The sequence below is a fragment of the Diadema setosum genome, chromosome 8, assembly GCF_964275005.1.
Source record: "Diadema setosum chromosome 8, eeDiaSeto1, whole genome shotgun sequence".
In the NCBI taxonomy this organism is placed as follows: domain Eukaryota; kingdom Metazoa; phylum Echinodermata; class Echinoidea; order Diadematoida; family Diadematidae; genus Diadema; species Diadema setosum.
In genome coordinates, this window is record NC_092692.1 from 21,763,401 (window position 1) to 21,784,922 (window position 21,522).

The 21,522-nt window shown below is 38.9% G+C and overlaps 2 protein-coding genes across 3 annotated transcripts; one reads left to right on the forward strand and one right to left on the reverse strand.

Annotated features, from left to right (window-relative positions):
- Positions 1-143: 143 nt before the first annotated feature.
- LOC140232407 (cilia- and flagella-associated protein 184-like) lies at positions 144-12,013 on the forward strand. Of its 2 annotated transcripts, XR_011901484.1 has the most exons (11): positions 144-166; positions 3,060-3,186; positions 3,478-3,807; positions 4,307-4,660; positions 5,387-5,472; positions 6,031-6,184; positions 7,035-7,228; positions 8,211-8,423; positions 9,665-9,802; positions 10,408-11,643; positions 11,696-12,013. XR_011901484.1 is itself a non-coding variant. In XM_072312537.1 (10 exons), the coding sequence occupies exons 1-10, from the start codon at positions 152-154 to the stop codon at positions 10,651-10,653; spliced, it is 1,857 nt and encodes a 618-aa protein (XP_072168638.1). In that variant the 5' UTR covers positions 144-151; the 3' UTR covers positions 10,654-12,013. The 2 variants fall into 2 exon arrangements, 1 of the variants encoding a protein (XP_072168638.1); XM_072312537.1 differs by having other exon boundaries at positions 10,408-12,013.
- Positions 12,014-13,238: 1,225 nt separating this feature from the next.
- On the reverse strand, positions 13,239-18,759 carry LOC140232408 (baculoviral IAP repeat-containing protein 5-like). Its single transcript, XM_072312538.1, has 4 exons — positions 18,554-18,759; positions 16,971-17,080; positions 15,083-15,200; positions 13,239-14,131 (listed from the first exon to the last, which is right to left on the reverse strand). The coding sequence occupies exons 1-4, from the start codon at positions 18,680-18,682 to the stop codon at positions 14,051-14,053; spliced, it is 438 nt and encodes a 145-aa protein (XP_072168639.1). The 5' UTR covers positions 18,683-18,759; the 3' UTR covers positions 13,239-14,050.
- Between the last annotated feature and the right edge of the window lie 2,763 nt (positions 18,760-21,522).

Here is a 21,522-nt window from a genome sequence, read left to right on the forward strand (position 1 = left end):
CCCGCCGCTGCTAGCTAGCTAAGCTGCCCGTATGTGTGTAACAAATTAGAATTGCGCGCGCTCAAACTGGACATTTTCCCACTACAGATGGCGCTTGCAAAGTAATGAATATTCATATTGAATCGCATATTCCTTGACGACGAGCGTCAACATGGCTGACGAAGAGGTAAGAAAACTTTCTAATAACACTAGAAATGTTCTCTTGCAACGAAATTGATCACCATTCCGATTTATGATACAAATTTTTGTCCTTGTATATTGAATAACGCTTTATTCACCCAATGCTTTCAAATGTGAAGTGTGCATAGATCGTTATGTAAAGTCACAATCAAGAAGTAGTTCTCGGCAAGATTGGTCAGTCCCATGTATTGCGATATATGTAAGTATGGTTGGGTGTCCAATACATCGACACCCTGATTTTTCTATCTAACGAGGTTAGAACAGAAGGATTCTGTAGAAACATAAAATATCTCACAATTTGCCTGCGCATTTGCGATACACGCCTGAAGTGAAGGTAACGCACTAACTGCTTCGAACGCCATGAACTCGTGGCTGGGGCGTGCCGGCGGGTGGGTGCTCAATTTAATCTTGACAGCATCGCCACCGAGCCGAGCATCTACCATAACAATACTTAACCAGATGTTAGTAATAGAGCCTAGGCCCCTACATAAATTTACATTCAGTTGCGCAGGGATTTTGAAACCGACACCCCCAGCCCTTCTCTCTATTGAAAATACGTGTGAAGTGCATGTAGAGTAAGAACCGCAATCTTCGGACGGCCTCCAATATCCGGACACTTACCACTTATCACAAGGCAGCAAAGTCGACTGTCACAGCACAAGCATATCACATCATTTCACATTCTAGCACACTCGTTCACCACACGAAAATGCCTGAGTCACCTCCAAAAATCCATCTAAAATCCCAAATTTTGCCGTCAAAATCGCGGAATCGCCGTGATTTTTCCAAAGCGTGCACAAATTCGGGCCCGTGTTAAGAATTGGGGTCGCCGAAGAAGCGCTAAAAATTGAAAATTACGCCATTTGGTTGCGAGATTTTTCGTTTATCGCAAGCTCAGAGTGTGATGGTATCCTCAAAAACACAAAAGAAAAACAAAATCTCCGTACGTGCCGATGCAGTGAATGAATGTACAGGGGCTGAATGCAAGTGGAGAGTCCCCAAACTTCGGACACGAACGGGCGCCGCAACATCCCCAATGCAACCTTGCGTCAACAAGGTATGGCGCGCGCAGATTTTTCAGCGGCCTTGTATGCGTACTGACATTGCACACGTGTCCGGATTTTGGAGACGCTGTCCGAATTTGGGGGAATTGACAAGGTGATAATATTTGGGGATTTTGTGAAATTTTACGATCGGTTTAACAAAATCAATATTGCGAAAAATTAGTTTGATATATGTGGCAAACATTATTATTGATTTCATTTTGTGGAAAATTATTTGAGTTGAATAAATATTGCAAAAAAAGCTTAAGTGTCCGAAAATTGGGGCTTTTACTCTAGGCCTAGTCAATAATACTTTTCAAATGGCAATGTGCATTTATAATCTACGATATTATTGTTTTGCTCTTGATCTTATTAGCACTGGCCAATTAGTGTTAGCAGGTTTGGCAGTAGAAATATTTGGACATCTTCAAATCCCCAGTGAAGAAAACCACTGCGCATAGTCTCATCCAAAAAATCAAAATCCGAAGAGACTGGAAGATTACTGTGTAGCAGCAGTTGAGCTTCCAGGTCTATATCCTCTCCTGGTTAATCTCTAGTCTATCATCAGCCCACTTATTGGTGGGTGGTTTCTTGTCCAGTTCAAAAGGCAAGGCAGACAGGCTGTTTGTAATTACTGCTCATCACAGATCAGGGTTGACTATTGCGAATAGGGGGACAGGAATCATTGGTCTTCCCAGTGTCAATCAAGCTTAGTCTTAAAAGCGTTGATAGATGGAGCTTACAAAGTTTTAAATTTGTACCTGTGGCCCCGTGTACAATAGTTGTGTCTGCCAGTACAAAGAAGTCATGCTCATCAGGGCAGGGTTTATTCTATCATACTCCTGTATGATCTTGTACACTTGTACAATACAATGTATGTGTATCATATCTCCTCTTCGCCTTCGGTACACAAGGGATGATAGGTTGAGGAGTTTAAGCCTTTCTGTAAAGGCAGGTGTCTCAGAGAGGGGTGAAATATTTGTTCTTTATGCCATAAATAGTGGATGGGCGTCAGTTTCAGTGTAAAGTTTTGATGTGTTGGACACCTACCATACTGGAAATTGAAGATAGACTTGCATGCACATGGCCTGGGTGGTGGCATTTGCAGACTTTAGTAAACTTCCATTGGTTCCCCTATTTTTGGCACACTGGCACTGTCATTCACAACAGGAAAGTCCCTTAATCACCTCCAAAATTCTTTTACTTTAAAAATCCGAAATTTCACTGTCAAATATGCAATAAAATATAAAAAAGGTGCTCAGGAAAGTCTCGTGTTTACCCACTGAGGACGAGTTCCTAGTATACTCGGGCAGGTGTTTATGGGAAATGCATATTGTAGCTAAATCAGTCCATCCTTAGTGGGTCAACAATCGGGGTTGCCGCAAAAGCACTAAAAATCAAGAAATAGATTACACCTAGTTGAGAGATTTTTCGCTTATCGCAAGCTCAGAGTGATGGTTTCGGCAAAAACGCAAAAGAAAAACAAGACCTCCATACAATTTATGTGCCGATGCAAATGACCAAAAACAAAACAAAAAGAACCATAAAGTTCAGGGGTTGAACGCAAGTGCCGACTTGCTAGAATTCGTCCACCAACGTACTGTTATAGATATGATTTTGTATGCATTATTTCGGTTGAATAAATATTGCAGAAAAGCTAAAGTGGCCGAATTGTGGTCAGCTTACTATCATAGCTGGATTTGGACTTGATCAAGCAACTCCCCAGTTCACTGTTCTGACATATTTACTGGTGCCAGTGCCCGGCAGTGGTGGGTGTTAGTGGCGAATCTCTCTAAAGAGAATCACCTTCTTCCTCCTCTTCTTCATCTTTGCCAGGCCGCTGCACAAGATTCTACTCAGGAATCAACAGAGCCAGTTCCTGCTGCACCAAATGCCCCTGCAGAAGGTGCTGGTGAAGAGACTACTACTGCTGCGGCTGTGCCAGAGACATCAGAAAGCCAAGGTACAATATCACATATATTTTTTTTTTCTATTAGTATGATAAAAACAGCTGGTCATTGTTATTGATTGGAAAGTGTTTGACTTGTTAAAATGGACTGCTATTGTTGTGATTTCACTTCTTTTAATCCTTAAATCAAAGCATGCTTCTTACATGTATTCAGCAGACAACCCAACAGAATGCTATAAATTTGCGCATGATTGCAAGTTCTGTGATTTGTAAATATTGCATTTGTGAGTAAAGTTGTGTATTTTAATGGTTGTGCATCTCATATTTATACCCATAAAATTGTAGCACCTGCAGCAGAAGATGAGACACCACAAGCAGCCAGTGAGGCACCAGGGGAAACCCCTGCTGCCGAAGTAGAACAAACTGATCAGCCTGCAGGAGATACACCAGCAGAGGCTGTAGCTGGGGAGGCACCACAAGCTGAGGAGGGTGAGACAACACCTGCAGGGGGTGAGGGACAAGAGGGAGGGGAAAATGCAGAAGCAGCTGAAGGTGGAGAAAAAGGGGAGGAGACTGCTGCACCCGATGGAGAGAAGGTTGGGGAAGAGGCACCAGCAGAAGAAGGAAAAGGAGGAGAGCCAGGGAAGGATGGAGAGGAACAGAAAGCAGCTGAAGGTGAGATTGTTTCTGTTCTGTAAAACAAAGAAAAACAACAACCAGACCGTGAGACAGTCTTCACATATAACTTCAGATACAAACAGAAAAATAAAATGAGATGGGACATATTCATGGAAAGTGTCAGTGCCTTTGCTCCCTTATTGAAGTTCCAGTTAATTATTTCAAGATTATTGAGTATGATTTTGGAAGCGAGAAGAAACTTTAACCTGATGTAAAAGTGTGTGTTTGTTAACAGGATTTCCTGACACTATGATGCCTCAAAATGCATTCATCAGTGTGGCATTTCAAAACATTGATAATGAGTTTAGAGCATAACTGTTGACACTGAATTCCAGTTAATGCCCTGAAGTAATTAGGGACTAAATTTTGAAAAAAAAAATGCCAATGCACTCGGTGTATAAGTTGCTTCACTGAAATGCACAGACACGGACACGCTTGAATGTCCTAATCATGGAAATTGTTGATTGCATCTATGCATTTACTACTCATTTCACAGGAGAGGGTGAAGAGGACGGAGCAGTGGGAGAGGCGAAGCCAGAAGGGGAGGGGGTAGAGGATGGTGAAGCTGGGAAAACAGAGGAGGGGGCAGCAGCAGAGCCCACAGGGGATGATGCTCAGGCAGCCGAGGGGGAGGGGGGTGAGAAGCCCGAAGGAGAAGGAGACGGAGACGAAGAAACAACGGTAACGGGTGAGGAGGCCCCCAAGTCCCCCCTCCCTCAGAGCGAAACATTCCAGGAGGGGGACAGGCCTGAGACCCCCACAGTCCAGGTCGTGGAACCCCTGTCGAGGGAAGGGACACCTCCGCCCACAGAACCAGCGCAGATTGAGCCTGGCACCCCGGAAAGAGAAAGTGAGACACTGCAAAAACTTTTACATACATTTTTTTTTCCCATTCTGACTATTACTGTTCATTTCTCTTCAAAAGTTGGATGCTAATTGGCTGACACTGTGAATATGGAAATCATTGTTCTATTATGATAAGTTGTTTACCAGGTATACAAGGAAACAGATATATTCAAGAACTCAATGGTTGATAGAGACTAGTATACCTTTACCATCTCTTGTCACTTGAAAAACTGTTCATGCTCTTTCCAAGACAGTTTCATGCACCATTTCTGTCATGGTCTGCCTTTTCAATAGTTAATTTCCTTTGATATTTCCATTGAAGCATAGATCCTGTGGCTGTAAAAGGGGTTACTTTTATGACTTACACTTAGTGATACATTATATCATTTGACGTCTACATTAAGTTGACTAAAATTGATTGCCATACCATATTCTGTTTGACATGAATCCAACTGATTTGTGGTACATACTATGCTATTGCACAATTATTTTCATAGTTTGTCTTGTTTAAGAAAAACTTCTTCTTCATGTCAAATTAAAACTTTGTTAGAAATACAGTAGCAGGGTACTGAAAGTTAGTTACATGCAGTGACAAATCATTTGCTATATGTTATGTATTGTACAAATACATATCACAGTTTGAACGTATTGTTCATATTGTGTATGTACCAACTATTGTTGGCACAGAAGCCATGAAATCATTTCTGGATTCAACTAATATTTCCTCTAGTTTCACCATTGCCTGAAGAGGAAGCTCTCCTAGAGGAGGAGGAAGAAGATCTCATGTCACGTGAAGAGCTCCTTGAGATGTACCAGGTAAGGTGCATTTATGGAAATGACCAAGAAAGATGTCTGTTATATATTGGGCTTAGGTCTGGTACTTTGTAATTAATGTTTAGCTCTACCATGGAGCTACGGTAGCTCCATGGCTCTACACTGCTAACTTTTCAAAGATAGATATGTATGCATTATACAACTCCTTGGACATTAAAAACTGTGGTCCAAGTCTAGACCTGCATAGAACGACTACCATTTCTCGGGGTAGGTGGATTGGAAGCATCAACTTTGATGAAAAGTTATTCATTGGAATGATGTTCATGGTTTGTGATGTCATTGTGTCCTATCCAAACCAGCTCAACAGCATTTGCACGCTAGATAGGGAAAGAGTGCGATCTTCATCTGCACAAATGTAATGTGATGAGTAGTCAACCAATCGGGTTGCAAGAATTCTTCTGAATGTTGTATGATATACTGTGGCCATGATCAATGTGTGTGATTGTTAAGATTTACTTTTGTTCATTTCAACTGGGTGATGATGAGATTTGTACGGTATCATTTTCAATACTTGACCATGGGTTTGCATGCTATTTGTAGGCGCTGGCGACAGAGCGCGAGCAGTTAAACCAGCAGAACGTCCAACTCCAACACAAACTTGCTGAGTACTTCCGAAAGAAGAAGACAGATGACCAGCGACAGGAAATGGACAAGAATGTCACGGACCAGGAGCAAAGATACCTGAAGTATATGTGTAAGTCTTGAGGCTCTTGAACATGAGACCATATCTACAGTATTGAAGTGTACTCCTACTGTACAGAAATAGTTTAGAATGTGACCATAATTTCATGTAAGATTTTCCTAAAAGAAAGAGTTCATAGTGTTTGTCTCTTTTTTTTTTTTTTTTTTGTCTGTCTGTCTGTAGCATGGTACAATGCACTCCCATTAAAACGAACATGTATATAACAAAATTCCAGTTACATCGAAGTAAAAATTCAGGCCACAACATTATCCACTTTATGTATTTTTTTTTTTTTGTTTATTTGTTCGATAATAACAAAATTTTGATATTCATAACAAAAGGAAACTGCCGGTCCTGAGAACTTCGTTATAACAGGAGTCCACTAGCTGTAATAAACATATTATTGTATATTTCTATTAAATTGAAAATAGATGTACCTTGTATAAATAAATAGGTTACATAAACAAAAACTCAAAAAAGTGAGAGGGATGGAGAGAGAAAAGGTTGTGGGCAGTAAAGAGAGAGGAGATATAAATTCATTATTTGCATTTAAAACAACCTGTTTAGGCAGATGAGATTTCATGCAGTGTAGTGTTTATTAAGTGTACTCTCATCAAAATGAACACAGTTATAACAAAGCTTTTGATGCAACGAAGTAAAATTCAGGTCCCAAACTAGTCATCTATATATCTTTGAACACTTATTTTTTAGGCTATAATGAAATTTTTATATAGTGAAAGAAAACTGCCAGTTGTGAGGACTTCGATATAATGGGAGTCATCTCTATTATTCACCTGCTGTTCCACTGCGCATTATTAAGACAGTTGAGGTTCTCTTGTTTTGTCTCTTCTGCATCCTACAGCAAACCTGGAAGAGCTGAGGAAGCAGGAGGAGGATGAGAGGGAGCTATCCCTGCTCCATCTGCAGGACCTGAAGGACCGCAAGCAGGAGAAGCAGGACTTCGTCGAGAAGGAGGACGAGCAGTTCTTGGAACTCAAGCGCCAGGTGGCCCTGACAGCCATCAGCAGTCGCACGGGCAAGCCTCTGGCACCTAGGGTAAGTACTGTTACAATGTGTTTGGCTGATGATGTGTCTGTGATTATTCCATTTGTTTCTTTGCACTAAATCTCATTTGTAAGATCTTCAAATTTCTGTTCAATTTTATCTAGTATGATTTAATTGGTGACACGACATTTGCTCCTGAGACAATTGTTCCAGTCTTATTTTCTCCATGGACTTAGGGTTAGGGTTGTGATAGGGTTTTAGGTTTAGTTTGATGTGAGGATTGGGTTAGGGTTAGGGTTATGTTTGTGGTTAGAATTTATGTTTGGCTTAGCGTGCAGATATTTCATGGGAGCAAATGTCATGGAACCCATTGAATGTGATCATACTGTCTTTTATTGAAGCTGCCATATGGAATTGCAGTGAAAGTGATGATTAAATATTCTGTTGATTCTAATGTAGTTTGCATCAAAGTATTCACTAGTTGTGTAAAAGTCCTGACAGTATTTGAGGATTATATGGAAACATTACAATGAGACATAGAGTTAACTGTGTGTTTACATTGGGTACTTCCTCAAAGTTGCAGCAGGTCTGTTATGTTCAAATCCTGTACAGTGTTGTGCATAGTCAGACTTCCAACTGGAGCTAATGTGGATGTTGTGGCCATTGAGTTTGCAATGGCAAGTTTGTAAAGGGAGGGGAAATTATTGCAGTGATTGAAGTTCATCACGTATGTTTATTGTTTTCTTTCAAAGTTTTTGATCCCCGACTTTGCAAGTGTATTATCTTGAATGTGATGAAAGAGAAGTAAAGAGATTGGAATGCATTACATGTATATTCATGTATTTTGGTGATTTGCAGTGTCCAGTTTTGTTCATCAGCGTTTTTATTATCAACGGGATTTCAAAATTTGTCTCACCATTAGGATTGGCAAAAGAAATGGAAAAACTGCAATGATATACAATGTACATTAAACATTCATAGTGATTAAGTAAGGGTTTCTTCTTTGAATATTTTCTTCTTTTTTTCATATCAGGATGTGGAGGTTTACATCAGCAATGAGACCAAGAAGGAAGAGGAGGTGAAACAGGTGCGACTGGAGAACATCAAGCTGAAGAATCGCCTCAAGAAACGGGAGCAGCAGCTGAAGGCCAAGGAGGAGCTGGCAGAGGGACTCCACCTCATCGACTTTGAGCAGCTCAAGATTGAGAACCAGACGTACAATGAGAAGATTGAGGAGAGGAATGAGGTGAGGGGAGACCAGCAAAGGAAAAAACATTCCTTTGACAGTGATTGCTCTTTGTGAAGCAGAATATTGCATATGGCGAAGATTTTGCAAGGTTTTTATTTTCGTGAAAATTAAAGACACATGAAAATAATGACTCTGATCCCCATATAAATGTGACGCAGACGTATACATTTCTCCGTTCAGCACGGTACTCCACGATCACGAATTTAACCACTCGCAAAATGGTCGGGAAGTCTCAATTCACAAAAATTTAAACTCGCTAAATGTATGGCGTATACAGTATTTCAGGAGAAGCCGTGTAGATAGGAATCTGGGGTCCATTTCATGAAGTTATCACATAAAAGTCTTTGCATAAGTCTCAGAATGGCCAAAGTCACTCATATGTAATGTAGCTATGTGAAAATTTCAAAGAAAAGTAAAATCCATTTCATGAAATCTCTCGTAAGTGTGTTTTATGAGCGAAAAGTTTACCGTAAGACTTTCATGAAACAGGCCCCTGGTCATCATTTTTCTTGTCGTCGTTGTCTATTCCTTTTTCTTCTCCTCCATCTTCTTCGCTTCCTCCTCCTCTTCCTGCCTCTTCTTCTTCTCCACCTCCTCCACCTTCCTCTTCATCCTCATCTGCCTCCTCCTCCCCCTCCTTTACCTTGTCTTCTTCCTCCTTCTTGACCATGTTTTTATCTTCTCATGAGTATCCTATGATCAGTAAAGCCTTGAATGACATACTAGAGACAGGCGTGTTCACAGAAGGAACAGATCAATTTGGTCTGCCCATTGCAAAAACCTTGTCTGTCAACTTTTTTTGCTTCCTTTGGATGTGTCATAGCAATAAAAGGTACTGTCACACTACGTAAAATTACGCAGTTTCACTACTCCGTATTTTGCTTTGCGTAGTTTGGGCAGTATGTGTGAACTCAAACTTCTCGAGAAATTACCAGTGAAACTTTCTGCGAAACTTTGGTGTGCACTTCATTGGGAAGTTTCTCACTTATCAACATTTTACAGTACAGCTAGAAAAAAAGGAACAAGTCACTTTCATGAACTCTATTACATGCAGTGGGCTCTACATTGTATGAGTTTGTGAACTGGCTTTGAAGAGGGAGGTGTGACCATGTTCATGGACCTGTTCAGGAGAGAATTAATGTCATAGTAGTAATGGTATTGCAGTAGCAGTAATAGCACTACAGCAGTAGTAGTATTGATGGTTGTCCTATATATGTAACTCTCAATTCAATTGACAGGAGCTGCTAAAACTTCGGAAGAAGATTACAAGCACAGTGCAGGTCCTGACCCACGTGAAAGAAAAGCTGCAGTTTGTGCAGGCTGAGAACCAGATCCAGAAGGGGAAGCTGAGGGAGGTGGAGGAGCTAGTGGCACAGGTACTAAACACTGCCAAGTGGTGTGATGCACTAAACATTGTGATATACCTGCACCTCAAACTTACATTGGGTCAAACTTCAAGAGGATATGGTAGATTTTGTAAACATAGAAGATTTCTGCATTGTATGTCAGATTAGGGAAGGCGCGGAAGAATCTTGTATGATATGGAATAATTCTTATGGTAGTAATATATGTTTGAGAATTGAACTTGTGCTTGTGCTAAATGACTGAGGATACTGCATAAAATATGTGAATGAAACATGCCAAGATGATTGGCACTTTAGTACTTCAAAGCTCTTTCTAATAGTGTGCAATATTCAGCGATTGTAGCTGCTCTTTGTGCAAATATTGTAGGATTACACAATGCACTTCACTCGTGCATCTGCTTGATAATATGCAGCAGGTAAAAATCCATATTTTCAGAACCAGATATGGAAAGCATATTTTAAGATCAAAGTTAGGTTAGTGTTCCTGTATAGTCATTTAGGAAACTTGCCAGATACTATGCGGAAGTTTCATCTCAAGCAATATGTTTGTATGCATGTCTGAGATAAGCAAATCTCACTTTATTATTTCACTGTGTGTGTGTGTGTGTGTTCCACAGAAACGCGACATCCTCTCACGCACCAAGAAAGCACGGGACAGCCTGCGCATCGACAACCAGCGGCTGCGCCAGAAAAGCGGCCTCCTGGGCAAAAACTCACTGCTCATGGACTTTGAAGAGAAGAAGGACGAGGGAGACCAGCTGCGTGCACGAATGGAATACCTAAAGCGCCATCACGCTGAGCTTACCCTCAACCTTGCCGGGGTCAAAAAGAAAATAGACGCAGTAAAAGCGGGTCGGAGTTGAAGCAGAAACTTATGCAAGGCCCATCAATTGTAGTTTCTTTACCTTCGCCTTTGGACTATTGACTTGGGATATTTAGGTCCATCATTGTTTCTGTAAATATGTCAGAAACTTGAGGGTGCTGCGGTGTGCACATTATTCTTACAACAGACACACACGGTGCAAGACACTGTTACGGTTAAAGCGTTTGTGGATGACAAGTTCTATCCAGAACATTCATGTGTAAGGGCTCTGCCATTTATGGACTGCAATAATAATCAAATCATCCGTGAGCTATGAATACCAGTAATTATGTGAAGGAATCTTCCAAGCTTGTCTGCAGATGCCACCAACAACCAGTGTGTGGCCTTATGAGACATCACCTTGTTGCAATGGACACACATTTGAACTGCCTTGTGTTCATCAATTATCAGCCTTGCATATTTTGCATGTACAGTACAGTGTATTTTAATTACAGTTTTTATACAATATGTCACTCCCTTGGAATCAGTTTATATGCTTCCAGTCGTAGAATTCCAAGGCCACTGCTAGATATGACTGGTAACATGTGTGATTTGTGAGGTGATAGCTTTTCCACTGTCAAACAAAATTTGCATATCCCCCCCCCCCCCATTGTATTCCATTCCATTGCCTCAGTACTTTCTCTAGTCTTGCAGAAGTACACAAACATAAGTACTGATTTTCAAACAAAAGTACTGATTTTTAAACTGTTAGCCGACTATTCCTGTGCAATGATATCAACATAATTTAAATCAAGTTTATTTTCCAGAAAACCCTGCAACCTTACCTGTGCCTGCAGTTTGCATCATTTCTTAAAAGGATGCATCCCAAGAAAATTCTGTTCTTTTAATGGAGAGGGATCGTTTCATGTAAAATGTACTGTATAATGCTAAGAACACATGGCACTAATACTGCATTGTATGTGTATACTTGAGATGCCAAATATTTCGTGGGCATATTTTGCGAATCGGGAGTTGTAAAACAATTTTGCAGGTGGTTGAATTTATGAATAAGGAACCTATCAGCAGAACACGGTAAATGGTAGGCTAGGCATCTGTGTGCAGCTGCTGTTTGCCCATGTACATGTATGAAGTCGTGTATTGTTCTCATATAAAAGTAGTACAGTACTTGTGTAACCTGAGGGCAATATTTGTGTGGTTTCAAAAACACAAAAAATAATACCCCTGCAAAATACTCAGCATCTAGACTAAAATATTATTGTACAGGCGTATTGTGGAATTGTAGCTCAATATTCACCCCAGGATTATAGAACATGTCATTTTAACTAGAAATGTTCCAAATGTCAGAAGACATACAGTTTCAAAGGGATAATTACATGTATACATGTATATATACATATATATATATATACTGTATATATATTTACATGTGAAGGTGAAAACTGTCACATGACGACAAAGAAGGGGTATTGCAAAGTAAAGTTGCAGAAGGATATGTTTCTTGAAGGATATGGTTCTTTATTTACATCTAATCATTTACAATATACAATGTACATACAACATACAAAACTACAGACACTAAAATCCAAACTGGCTTCTAAATTTCGTTCCAACACTGTGCCAATGTTATTACTGTGTTAAGACACACTGGGCATTTGGAGCACTTGATAAAACACTGTATAGAGCAATTTAACCATAGAAAGTGAAAAAAAAAATGTAGAAGGTTGAGTTATTCCATGCAAGAGCTGATTTTAGACTAAATACTGAAGGAAAACAAGGGCGTTATGTTGCCCAGTCTGCGGAGTTCATACACATGTGATGTGTGCATATTGCTGTAAATTCCATAGCCTTGTAAAATTGTATACATGTATAGCACAAATATGTACAGATCTATCTTACAGTACATTAAATACCGTGTATTTTGTATCTACACAAACAGTGTACCATACTTCTCATCCTACTATTGTATGTGTACTTCACTTGGGTTACGTGATATGAAGTTAAATTTGTGATTGACTTAACAATTGTGAAGCAAAGAAGAGAGGGAGAGAGTTCAAGACATTAAAAAAATCAATATACATGTAGTCATTACTGGACAGAACTACCACTTCTCATATAAATGTACATGTATGTCACTCTCAAAAAAAAAGTTTTGGGGAAATACTTACAGACTGTACATGTACTAATTGTGCCAAAGAGTCGTAACTGTGTGTCCGAGTGTCCCAAACTCTGTACAGGATTATCACATGGCAGAGCTGACAATGTGGGGACAAAGTGATTGGGAAGATGCTATGGGAGAGCAGAGTGCATTTCTGACATAGCCCATGAGCCTACATGTCCAAGATAACTTGTCAAGTTTGAGGAAAGATGAGACTAAAATCACTAAATTCCAGTAACCACAAAGTTTTGAATGATTCTGCCTAACAATGATTAGCTGATGTATTTCACATCAAGCAGAAATCTAAGAGCATAATCCTGTTGAATTTTCTATCTCTTTAGAATAATAATCAACACACTGATGCCATCCTAGTACACAGCAATGCAGTACTGTATTCTGAGGGCTGAAAAGGCATATTTCTGGGGGAAAAAACAGTACAGTTGTATTTCCATGAAACCTGCTGTATTTTTGCCCCCCCCCCCCCAAAAAAAAAAAAAAGAAGAAAGAAAATACTGAAAAAAAAGCAACAGTTGGCATATCCGTCAGCACAATAAACATAACATGATTATAATAAACCCATATCATATTCTGCTATATCTTTACAAAATACAATAAGGTTTGTCTTTTCTTGGTATATTACAAGGTACATTTGATGTAGTCACAAAAGCTGTGCAGTAAAGTGGAATTGTGTAGGGGGAAAAAATGATTTGTATGCTTATGAAGAGCTCTTGTGGGTTGGGTGCTTAGATATTGTCAAGGTAAAATAGTTCTTGGAAGTACAAACTTCTCAAAACATGGCTGTTCATCAGGAGCTTTATCAAATATTTCAGACATTCATCAAGTGCACAGTGCCTGTCTTAGCCTTCATCTCCACACACAGAAACAATCTAAAGATAACACCATGATATATTATGCATTGGGATTTCAGTGAAGGATTTAATTTTGAAACTGAAAGAATATACATGTACACATCATACAAGTTCAATTCAGTTTCAGGAAATGAAAACTTTCACAAAAACAACAGGTCCACTAGTGTAAAAACAGATGAAATGTATATGTACAAATAAGCAAATACATCTTTCTAAAAGTTGACTATTTCTTGGAGGCACTGAAGGCTTTTCTAAGGGGGAATTTACTTTGGATTTTTCTATTTTTTTATTTTTTTAGAAGAACCCTTCCTACTGAGGTGAACGAGTACACGTATCAGTTGTACACACTTGTGAAAAATAGACTCTAGCTTGCTGATTTGTTGTGCTACACGAGTGGATCTCCAATCTGTCCGTCATGCAAGTAGCTCCATCTGCTTGCGGACCTCAGCAGCCTGCTGCAGAAACTCCTTGATCTTGAGCTCAACCAGATGTTTCTGTGAAGGCACATAGGGAAGTCACAAGACACAAAACAAAGCAATGATACACTGAGCTAAAACTTGGCCCATGGGGCAGTATTACACAAAGAGTCACATGTTCATGACTAATAGACTCTGCTTCTCACAAATCACAATCTGATGTGAGACATGTCCTCATCTGCAAGCATTTACTTTGTATATCTTCATGAGTTTCACAGAAATTTGACAAGTCTGCCATAGGGCTGCTCATTGAATCCTGCATATGTACACTGCATTTACAACATTTTGTGGAAATTGGAAATGAATGCAGTAAGGGTTCTATAATGAAGAGGGAGACTTCGCACAAGTCAAAACAGGAAACACTGCATCAAATTCAATCATTGCTATATTAAGGGCAGATCAGAGATACACTGTAAAGACATTTGAATATCTAATAACTCATCAACATAGCATCCAATGGGCACCAATGTCGCAAAGCCACTATGCTTGCACGATGCATTTTTTTTTTCACATATCAATAATTTATTTATTCTTGAATTCAACATTTTTCTCCATGACTTTCCTTCAGATATGCCGTGGTCTTGTCATCTACACACTTTAAGCAGGCATGAAAAAATGAATTCCTCCAGATGAATTCTATAAGAATTACAGTTCAGCCATTTTGTATAACACAATAAATTTTGTTGGAACAGTGTCAGAATCACAGCCAATGCACAGTAGTAGGTATCGAAACGATGACATATTAGATAATTTACTGCCACTCAGATGGTCATCAGTCATTTTGTAAGATGCTCCCATATCAAACAAGAATATCTCAAATGTTGCCGTGAAGACATAAGTTATATATATGTATTTCAAAAGTATCTAAACACAGTCTTAAAAGATAACTAAAGCTTGGTTACATGCAGCAGACAGAGCTGAAAACTGAAGTCTGCTCCCTGGATAGCTCTTCCACAGAAAGGCACTTACCACTCGTGTCTGCTGGCGTACTTGCATACTCTTCAGGAAGTCCATCATAGTACGTTCACTCTCGGGCTTCCAGCTCTGCAGAAAGGGGCATTTGGGTGCATGCTTCTTGTGCTCACTCCTAAGTAAAACAACAACAACGACAATAACTAGGAAAATCAAATAAGCAGATACTGTACTAGGCTAGAAAACTCACAATTTACAAATTACACAATAGCTGCATTAAGTCACTCCCAAAATTACTGGCTTTTGAAAATCAAGTTTCGCAAGACGATGTGAAAAATGTAAGTTCTTGTGTGTGGACACATGTATCAAGATGCAAAACTGATGCAGCTTGATACTTGTATTTTCAACTCTTGCGATAATTTGCCCAACACTGTGTGTGAATAGCTTGCAAAGAGAAAATCTTCTTTTTTTTTTTTCTTTTTACCCACAATGCAACTCCCCACACCAGGTTGCATCAAGGAGGTTTAAGAGATGGAGTTCTAACTGGCTGTAATTATTCAAACAGTTGTCACTTTTCTATTGATGTACAAAAGAATTACACAGGTGAATCTGTGCCTTTGATGACGGGATTTGATGCCGCCGTCTTGTTGAGCAATCTGAAGCTTCATTTTGAATATTAACTTAATGTTGGCTATATTTTGCTTGTTTATCTATTAAATGAAACGAAATATCACTTAGTGATAAAGCACATTAAACAAAGGTCAATCCCTTCCAGAAACATGTGCAAAAGTGTAAATCAGATCTGTATCATGTGAAAATATCTAAAACAGTACCCTCCTGGAAAGCCGGTTTTATCACTTTTCCACTTAATTGCGACAAATATAACTGATAAGGAATAATCTTCAAGTATAATTCTTTATTAATAGATATATCAGATTAGTGTCCGGGCATGGCCAGTCAAGTAATTTTCATTTTTATTTCATCATTTTCGCCCAATTTCCATTCGGGCATCCCCGTGTCTTTACCATTATATATCACCTATCTTTTACAAGTAGCGATGGCAAAAAATAATTACCATCACAAAGTCATATCTTCCCTAGAAAGTGGCTGATGATTATGCAATGAGACATGAGTCAATTGTCTTCCTATCTGCGCGGCAGATCCAGTTTGCCACATGCTTCAAATACTTCAGAGTGCGGCATCGAATGTGACTTCAAAGGAAATACGACAGTTGTGACTCCATTTTCTTGAACCTCCTTGGTTGCATTCACACACTCTGGTGCCTTGGATCACGCTCCATTCATTTGTTTTGGAGCGCTGGCAGTCTGGAGATTCAAGTGATTTTTTTTTTTTTTTCCATGTGAGAACGGTAGCAAGTAAATTATATTCACACATCACAATGCAAACACATATAAATCCTGAGTATGAATGCCACTTCTACAAATGGTATCTTCTTCATGTCTATGTGTGTTTTTGTGAACAAAGTCCTTCATGATACTAAAACTGCAAGACCTGAAGTTACAAGTATGTAATTAAAATGTTAGGAAGTGGTACAACAGTGGATGATGGCCTAAAAGAAAAAAAGAAAAGTGAAAATGTTCAATAACAGCTGTCTTCATTGAGAGCCTATATTCTGTGTTTTTAGTGATTATTTCATGACATAGAATGTTTGTCATATATAAATGTTGAATGCTCAGTTACAATTAAAGGAATATTCGTATAAAAATTGTATGTATAGTTTTGAATTCCTCATTTTGGTTGTTCCTACACCAATCAATTTGTATCTTACTTCATACAAATTACAAAACTATCACAATGTAAGATAATCTTTCGCTATGAAAATAAGAAGAAATTATGATTTTGATTCAGGGCCTTTTCCATTTTCATTACTGAACAACAGGCATCATATTGTAGGAGCCTTTTTCCCAGTGTATGACTTATTTACCATGGGTCATCCATTGGTTCCCATCCATCCAACTCCTTCAGACACATGAAGCACTTGACTGCATCTGGTTCAGCCTCACTGGGGATGTGGTAGAAACCTGCCTCTGCAAGCTGGGAGCAAAAGGGAGGGAATGGGGAAATGAAATAGGAAAACTGCAAGTTCACTGGATTTGCAATATGATGTGATGCTTGGAACACATTACTGCACAACAGGCATAATTACACACATTATGCATATTCTGAAGCTCTGATTACACTGAACAGGTTTGTGTGATATGTATACATTTGTCAATCATGTATCATGATTTTTTTTTCAATCTCATTTCACCACAGGGAAGGAATAGCACAGACTTAGGGCCTAGAGGTATTTAGTGGCCATCCACCTACCTACACACACAAAATCATCAGTGCGTTTATTTTCTAGCATGCGCATGAAGCCTGCACAGAAAGGAGGAAGAAGTAAAGAGAAAAGTACTTCTTACGTTTATAATCTGAAATACATTGTTCTGAAATAATTTAGATCATCCAATGGCAAATAAAATTAGAGACATCAGTTTCTACTATCCTATTTAGTGAGCAGGACTACAACAGTACATTAACAAGCAATTAAACATTTTCAAGAGTACACCATACTATATCATTGCCACAAATACATTGTCACTGTAGATGTGCTGAGAACCAACTGGAGTAGAAGGAAGTTGGACAGACACAGACTATGCTAAGTTACTCACTGCATTGACACTGTATCTGTATGTCCATGCATCACTGGGCTTATGAATTATTTTTGTTTGCTGCACCTCACAAGTTTTCATTTGTCATTTCTGAAAATGTCTCTGTATTTCGTCATTCACTCAATCAAGTTTATCTCAACAATGGCAATGCCATGGTTGTAGAAACCCTCCCAGGCTCCCTATTTTTATCCTAGATCCAAATAGCATGCTACTCAATGCTACTGGAAACAAGTTCAGCCTGCTACTTTGTTCGAAAACTAACAAAAATCCTAACCTACTTGTTAGACACAAGCTGAGAGACCACACTAGCACTACTTGCCATAACCGCAGCAGCGACCCCATACGGACAAATACGTACTGCGCCCCGCGACCATGGCGACGGGGTTATACTTGCCACAACATTTAGATCTACTAGTAGTCCATGACAGAGTCCGTTAAGAGCGATTGGCCAAAGACTATGATAGTCACGATAGTGGACCAGTCAAGTCGCAACGCAACGAGCACCGAGATCAAGACTTGCTTGGAATCACCTCCCAGCAACAGTAATCAACAGCTCATCTCCAGAAATTTTCAGAAGCAAGATAGAAAAAAGCCACCTTCGCGTCGTTACGACTAATTAGGCCGCGCCCTCTCTCCCCGCTGCACTATACCACCCGGTCCGGCAGCGTATTGATCCAGATCCAGACTGGTGAGCGAGTGCGACCTGCAAGCTGCTGCGGTGAGCAGAGGCAGCCCGCCCCGAGCGCGAGCCGGGCTGAGCGGCCAGCGGCAGCGCGGGCGGCAGCAGAGCTCAGTGTACTGTGTGCGTCAGTCAAGCCATGTAAACTTACCGGTAGGGCGGTAGACAACTTACCTTACTTGGCGTGCATGTACAATCTTCTTGAAAAGGCCAGTCCTTGAAAGAATCCAAACGGTTTTCTTCAAAATGCATTGCAAATTTTTCAAGCATAGCTGGGTTTATTTCTTGATTTTCATCCGCCATTTCTGTGACTTGTCGCAATCAGATTCTCCAAATTCGTGTCTTCCGATCCGAAATACCTATTATACAGTATTCAAAGCTACCGCTCGCTGGCTCGTTCAATACATATTTTAGAGAAACAGAAAATATTGTTGCGTATTCTTATAAATCAAACAAAAATTATATTTTTAAATTATGATATCTGATAATATTCTATAACCATGTGTAAATTTAATGAAATTAAAAAAACAAACAAACATTGTGATGATGTCACTATTGAGCGAAAGACTTTACAAGCGTAACGATCGATCGTTACAATGTCTAGTATCGATTCAATTTGATTTCATGAGTACACGAAAGAATGCCTATCATCGCATTTTGAAACAGGTAGAGCACAAAATTTAATACATTAGGGTTCCTCATAGAGCTGTAATACAGCTCTATGGGGTTCCTACATATCGTCTTTATAGAGTTGCCTATATATACCAGTATTAGGAACACACGCACTTCTTTTCACCAAGATATTTCTGTTGGAATTGAATAAAAAAAATGTTGTTGGTGTTGTTCTTGAAGTATGTTATACTAACTTTCGTTTTCCATCGGGCCACTTGATGTGATATCTGCACAATCAATACGATACATGTAGGCCATACGCAGTATTCTGTTCCTCATCAGAAGTAGGTCATAGTTTTATTTTCCTTGTTTTTACACTAGCAATAAATCAAATACAAATGAAATCTATTGTCTCATCGGGTACGTTCATTTCTTCTAGTTTTCAGATCTTGTTTGTTTGTTAGCAATGTGAGTGTTTGTTTATTTGTTGTTATTCTTGTTATTTGTTTGCTTGCTTTTTGGGGGAGGGTTGGGTCCATCAGAGGGCAGATATTAGGCCTCCACCAAATCAAACTAGTAATGAATTGAAATATGTTATCAATAATTCTCTAAAAAATATTAAAAAAAAATAAAAAAGTTGACGGCCGGGTATAAAAGCACGTCCAAAGCTCTATCACAATTTCAAGTTCAATTCAATTCAATTCAATTCAAATTTATTCCAACTTCGACAGAATATGAACAACGGATAAGAAATAATGTAGGCGATACACTGTGAAGGAACATAATACGTCAATAGCGAATCATTACACTTTGATATTAATATCAAACATTAATATTATAACAAAACATCGTAATATATCACCAAGGAGAATAACCTGCACTGTACAAAAACTGGAGTCTTTAGAGAAAGAATGCGTCGAAAGTTATCAACGAACTTTAGAAGGCTACTATTGTCTCTATACTATCACGTAATAACGACATGTTACACTCAAATCCCCACACGATCAACTTATATCTCAAATTTTAAACGTCCTTGTGAATATATGCCTGAACACTAGAACCATAGCTAACCATTACTGTCTAATTGGTTTAGTATTAAGCCTAAAGAAACAAAAAACACATGCAAACTTACTTCATCCGCCGTTTTATAAAGAAGTGGACATTAGACAAATTCGTTTAAATTTCATGCAAACAATGGTATATAGCCCAAGTATAATATTATACTCCTTTGATAGTTTCCACTCATCATTAATCTTGTACTAATCTCACCACGGGGAAGAGTTGTATATCTTGCAATGAGCTTTATTTTTCAGTCTTTTAAAGCGAGCTATAATACATTTCATTGTGTAGGAAAAAATCAATTGCCATTGATAAAAATGATAACAACTGTCGATTCATTTTTATTCATTTTCTTCCCTTTTATATGCCTGTAAGTATCACTAAATACGCTTGATACACGTGATATATACACAATGTCATGTACGTTATATTCTTCACTAGTGCACAAGTGCATAATTATAGTAAGGCCCTAAAACCTGTCCTCATGTCAATAACATTTTTTACGTATTTCACAAGAAAATATCATATTCAATTACACGACACAAAAAAAAAAGTTACAAAAGCACAAGTGAAACCTTCACCTGAATGTACGTCTTGATATAAGAATAAACGCATAACGGTCTGTTCACATCGGTATTGGACTATAATCTTACAAAGTAGGAGAAATCTGATGGAACCTTTATAAAGGCAAGAAAAAAAAAGAATACAGTGCAGAAGCCGGATTCTAGCTGATGCCCCCTAACCAGGCTGGCTGTCAATTCAGACATGTGCTGATTTAAGGCAAGTTTGATTTAATTTTATAATGTATAATGTTCACATTCAAATTGTACTCTTCGTCTATGTCATTGCTTTGAAGTCTATGCAAGGTCACTATGTGCCATGTAAAGCATGCTCGGGTTTGAAGCGAAGGAATATAAAGAGCAGAAATTAAAGTAATCTATTAATCAGAACTACGTAACTATCAGGTATGATGAATCTGCCTTTTTGGAAAGCCCAAAAGTACTTAGTGTATTGGAGAAGAAGAATAAGAAGAAGAAGAAGAAGAAGAAGAAGAAGAAGAAGAAGAAGAAGAAGAAGAAGAAGAAGAAAAGACGAAGAAGAAGAAGAAGAACGAAGGAGGAGAAGAAGAAGAAACACCCATGCAAAGAAAGAAAGAAACAAACAAACACCAAATGAGCAGGTAAACAAGCGAGCAACTAATAAACCAACAAGAAAATTAAAAACAACCAAAAAAAAATGTTTATAAGTTTGTAACTCTGGTTCTGCAACGTCAACATTACAGCATGCATGCAATTCCAACTAACGTATACATGCTATGCGGCATAGCGACACCAATGTAGCCTACCTGCCGAAAATTGATATTTAGTTGACCTTGGCACAAATGACAAATGTCGCACGCAAAATCGATCTTAGCAATTTCCCTCTCTATATTGTCATAATCGTTGCAACCTCTGTATATGAACCTCAAATTT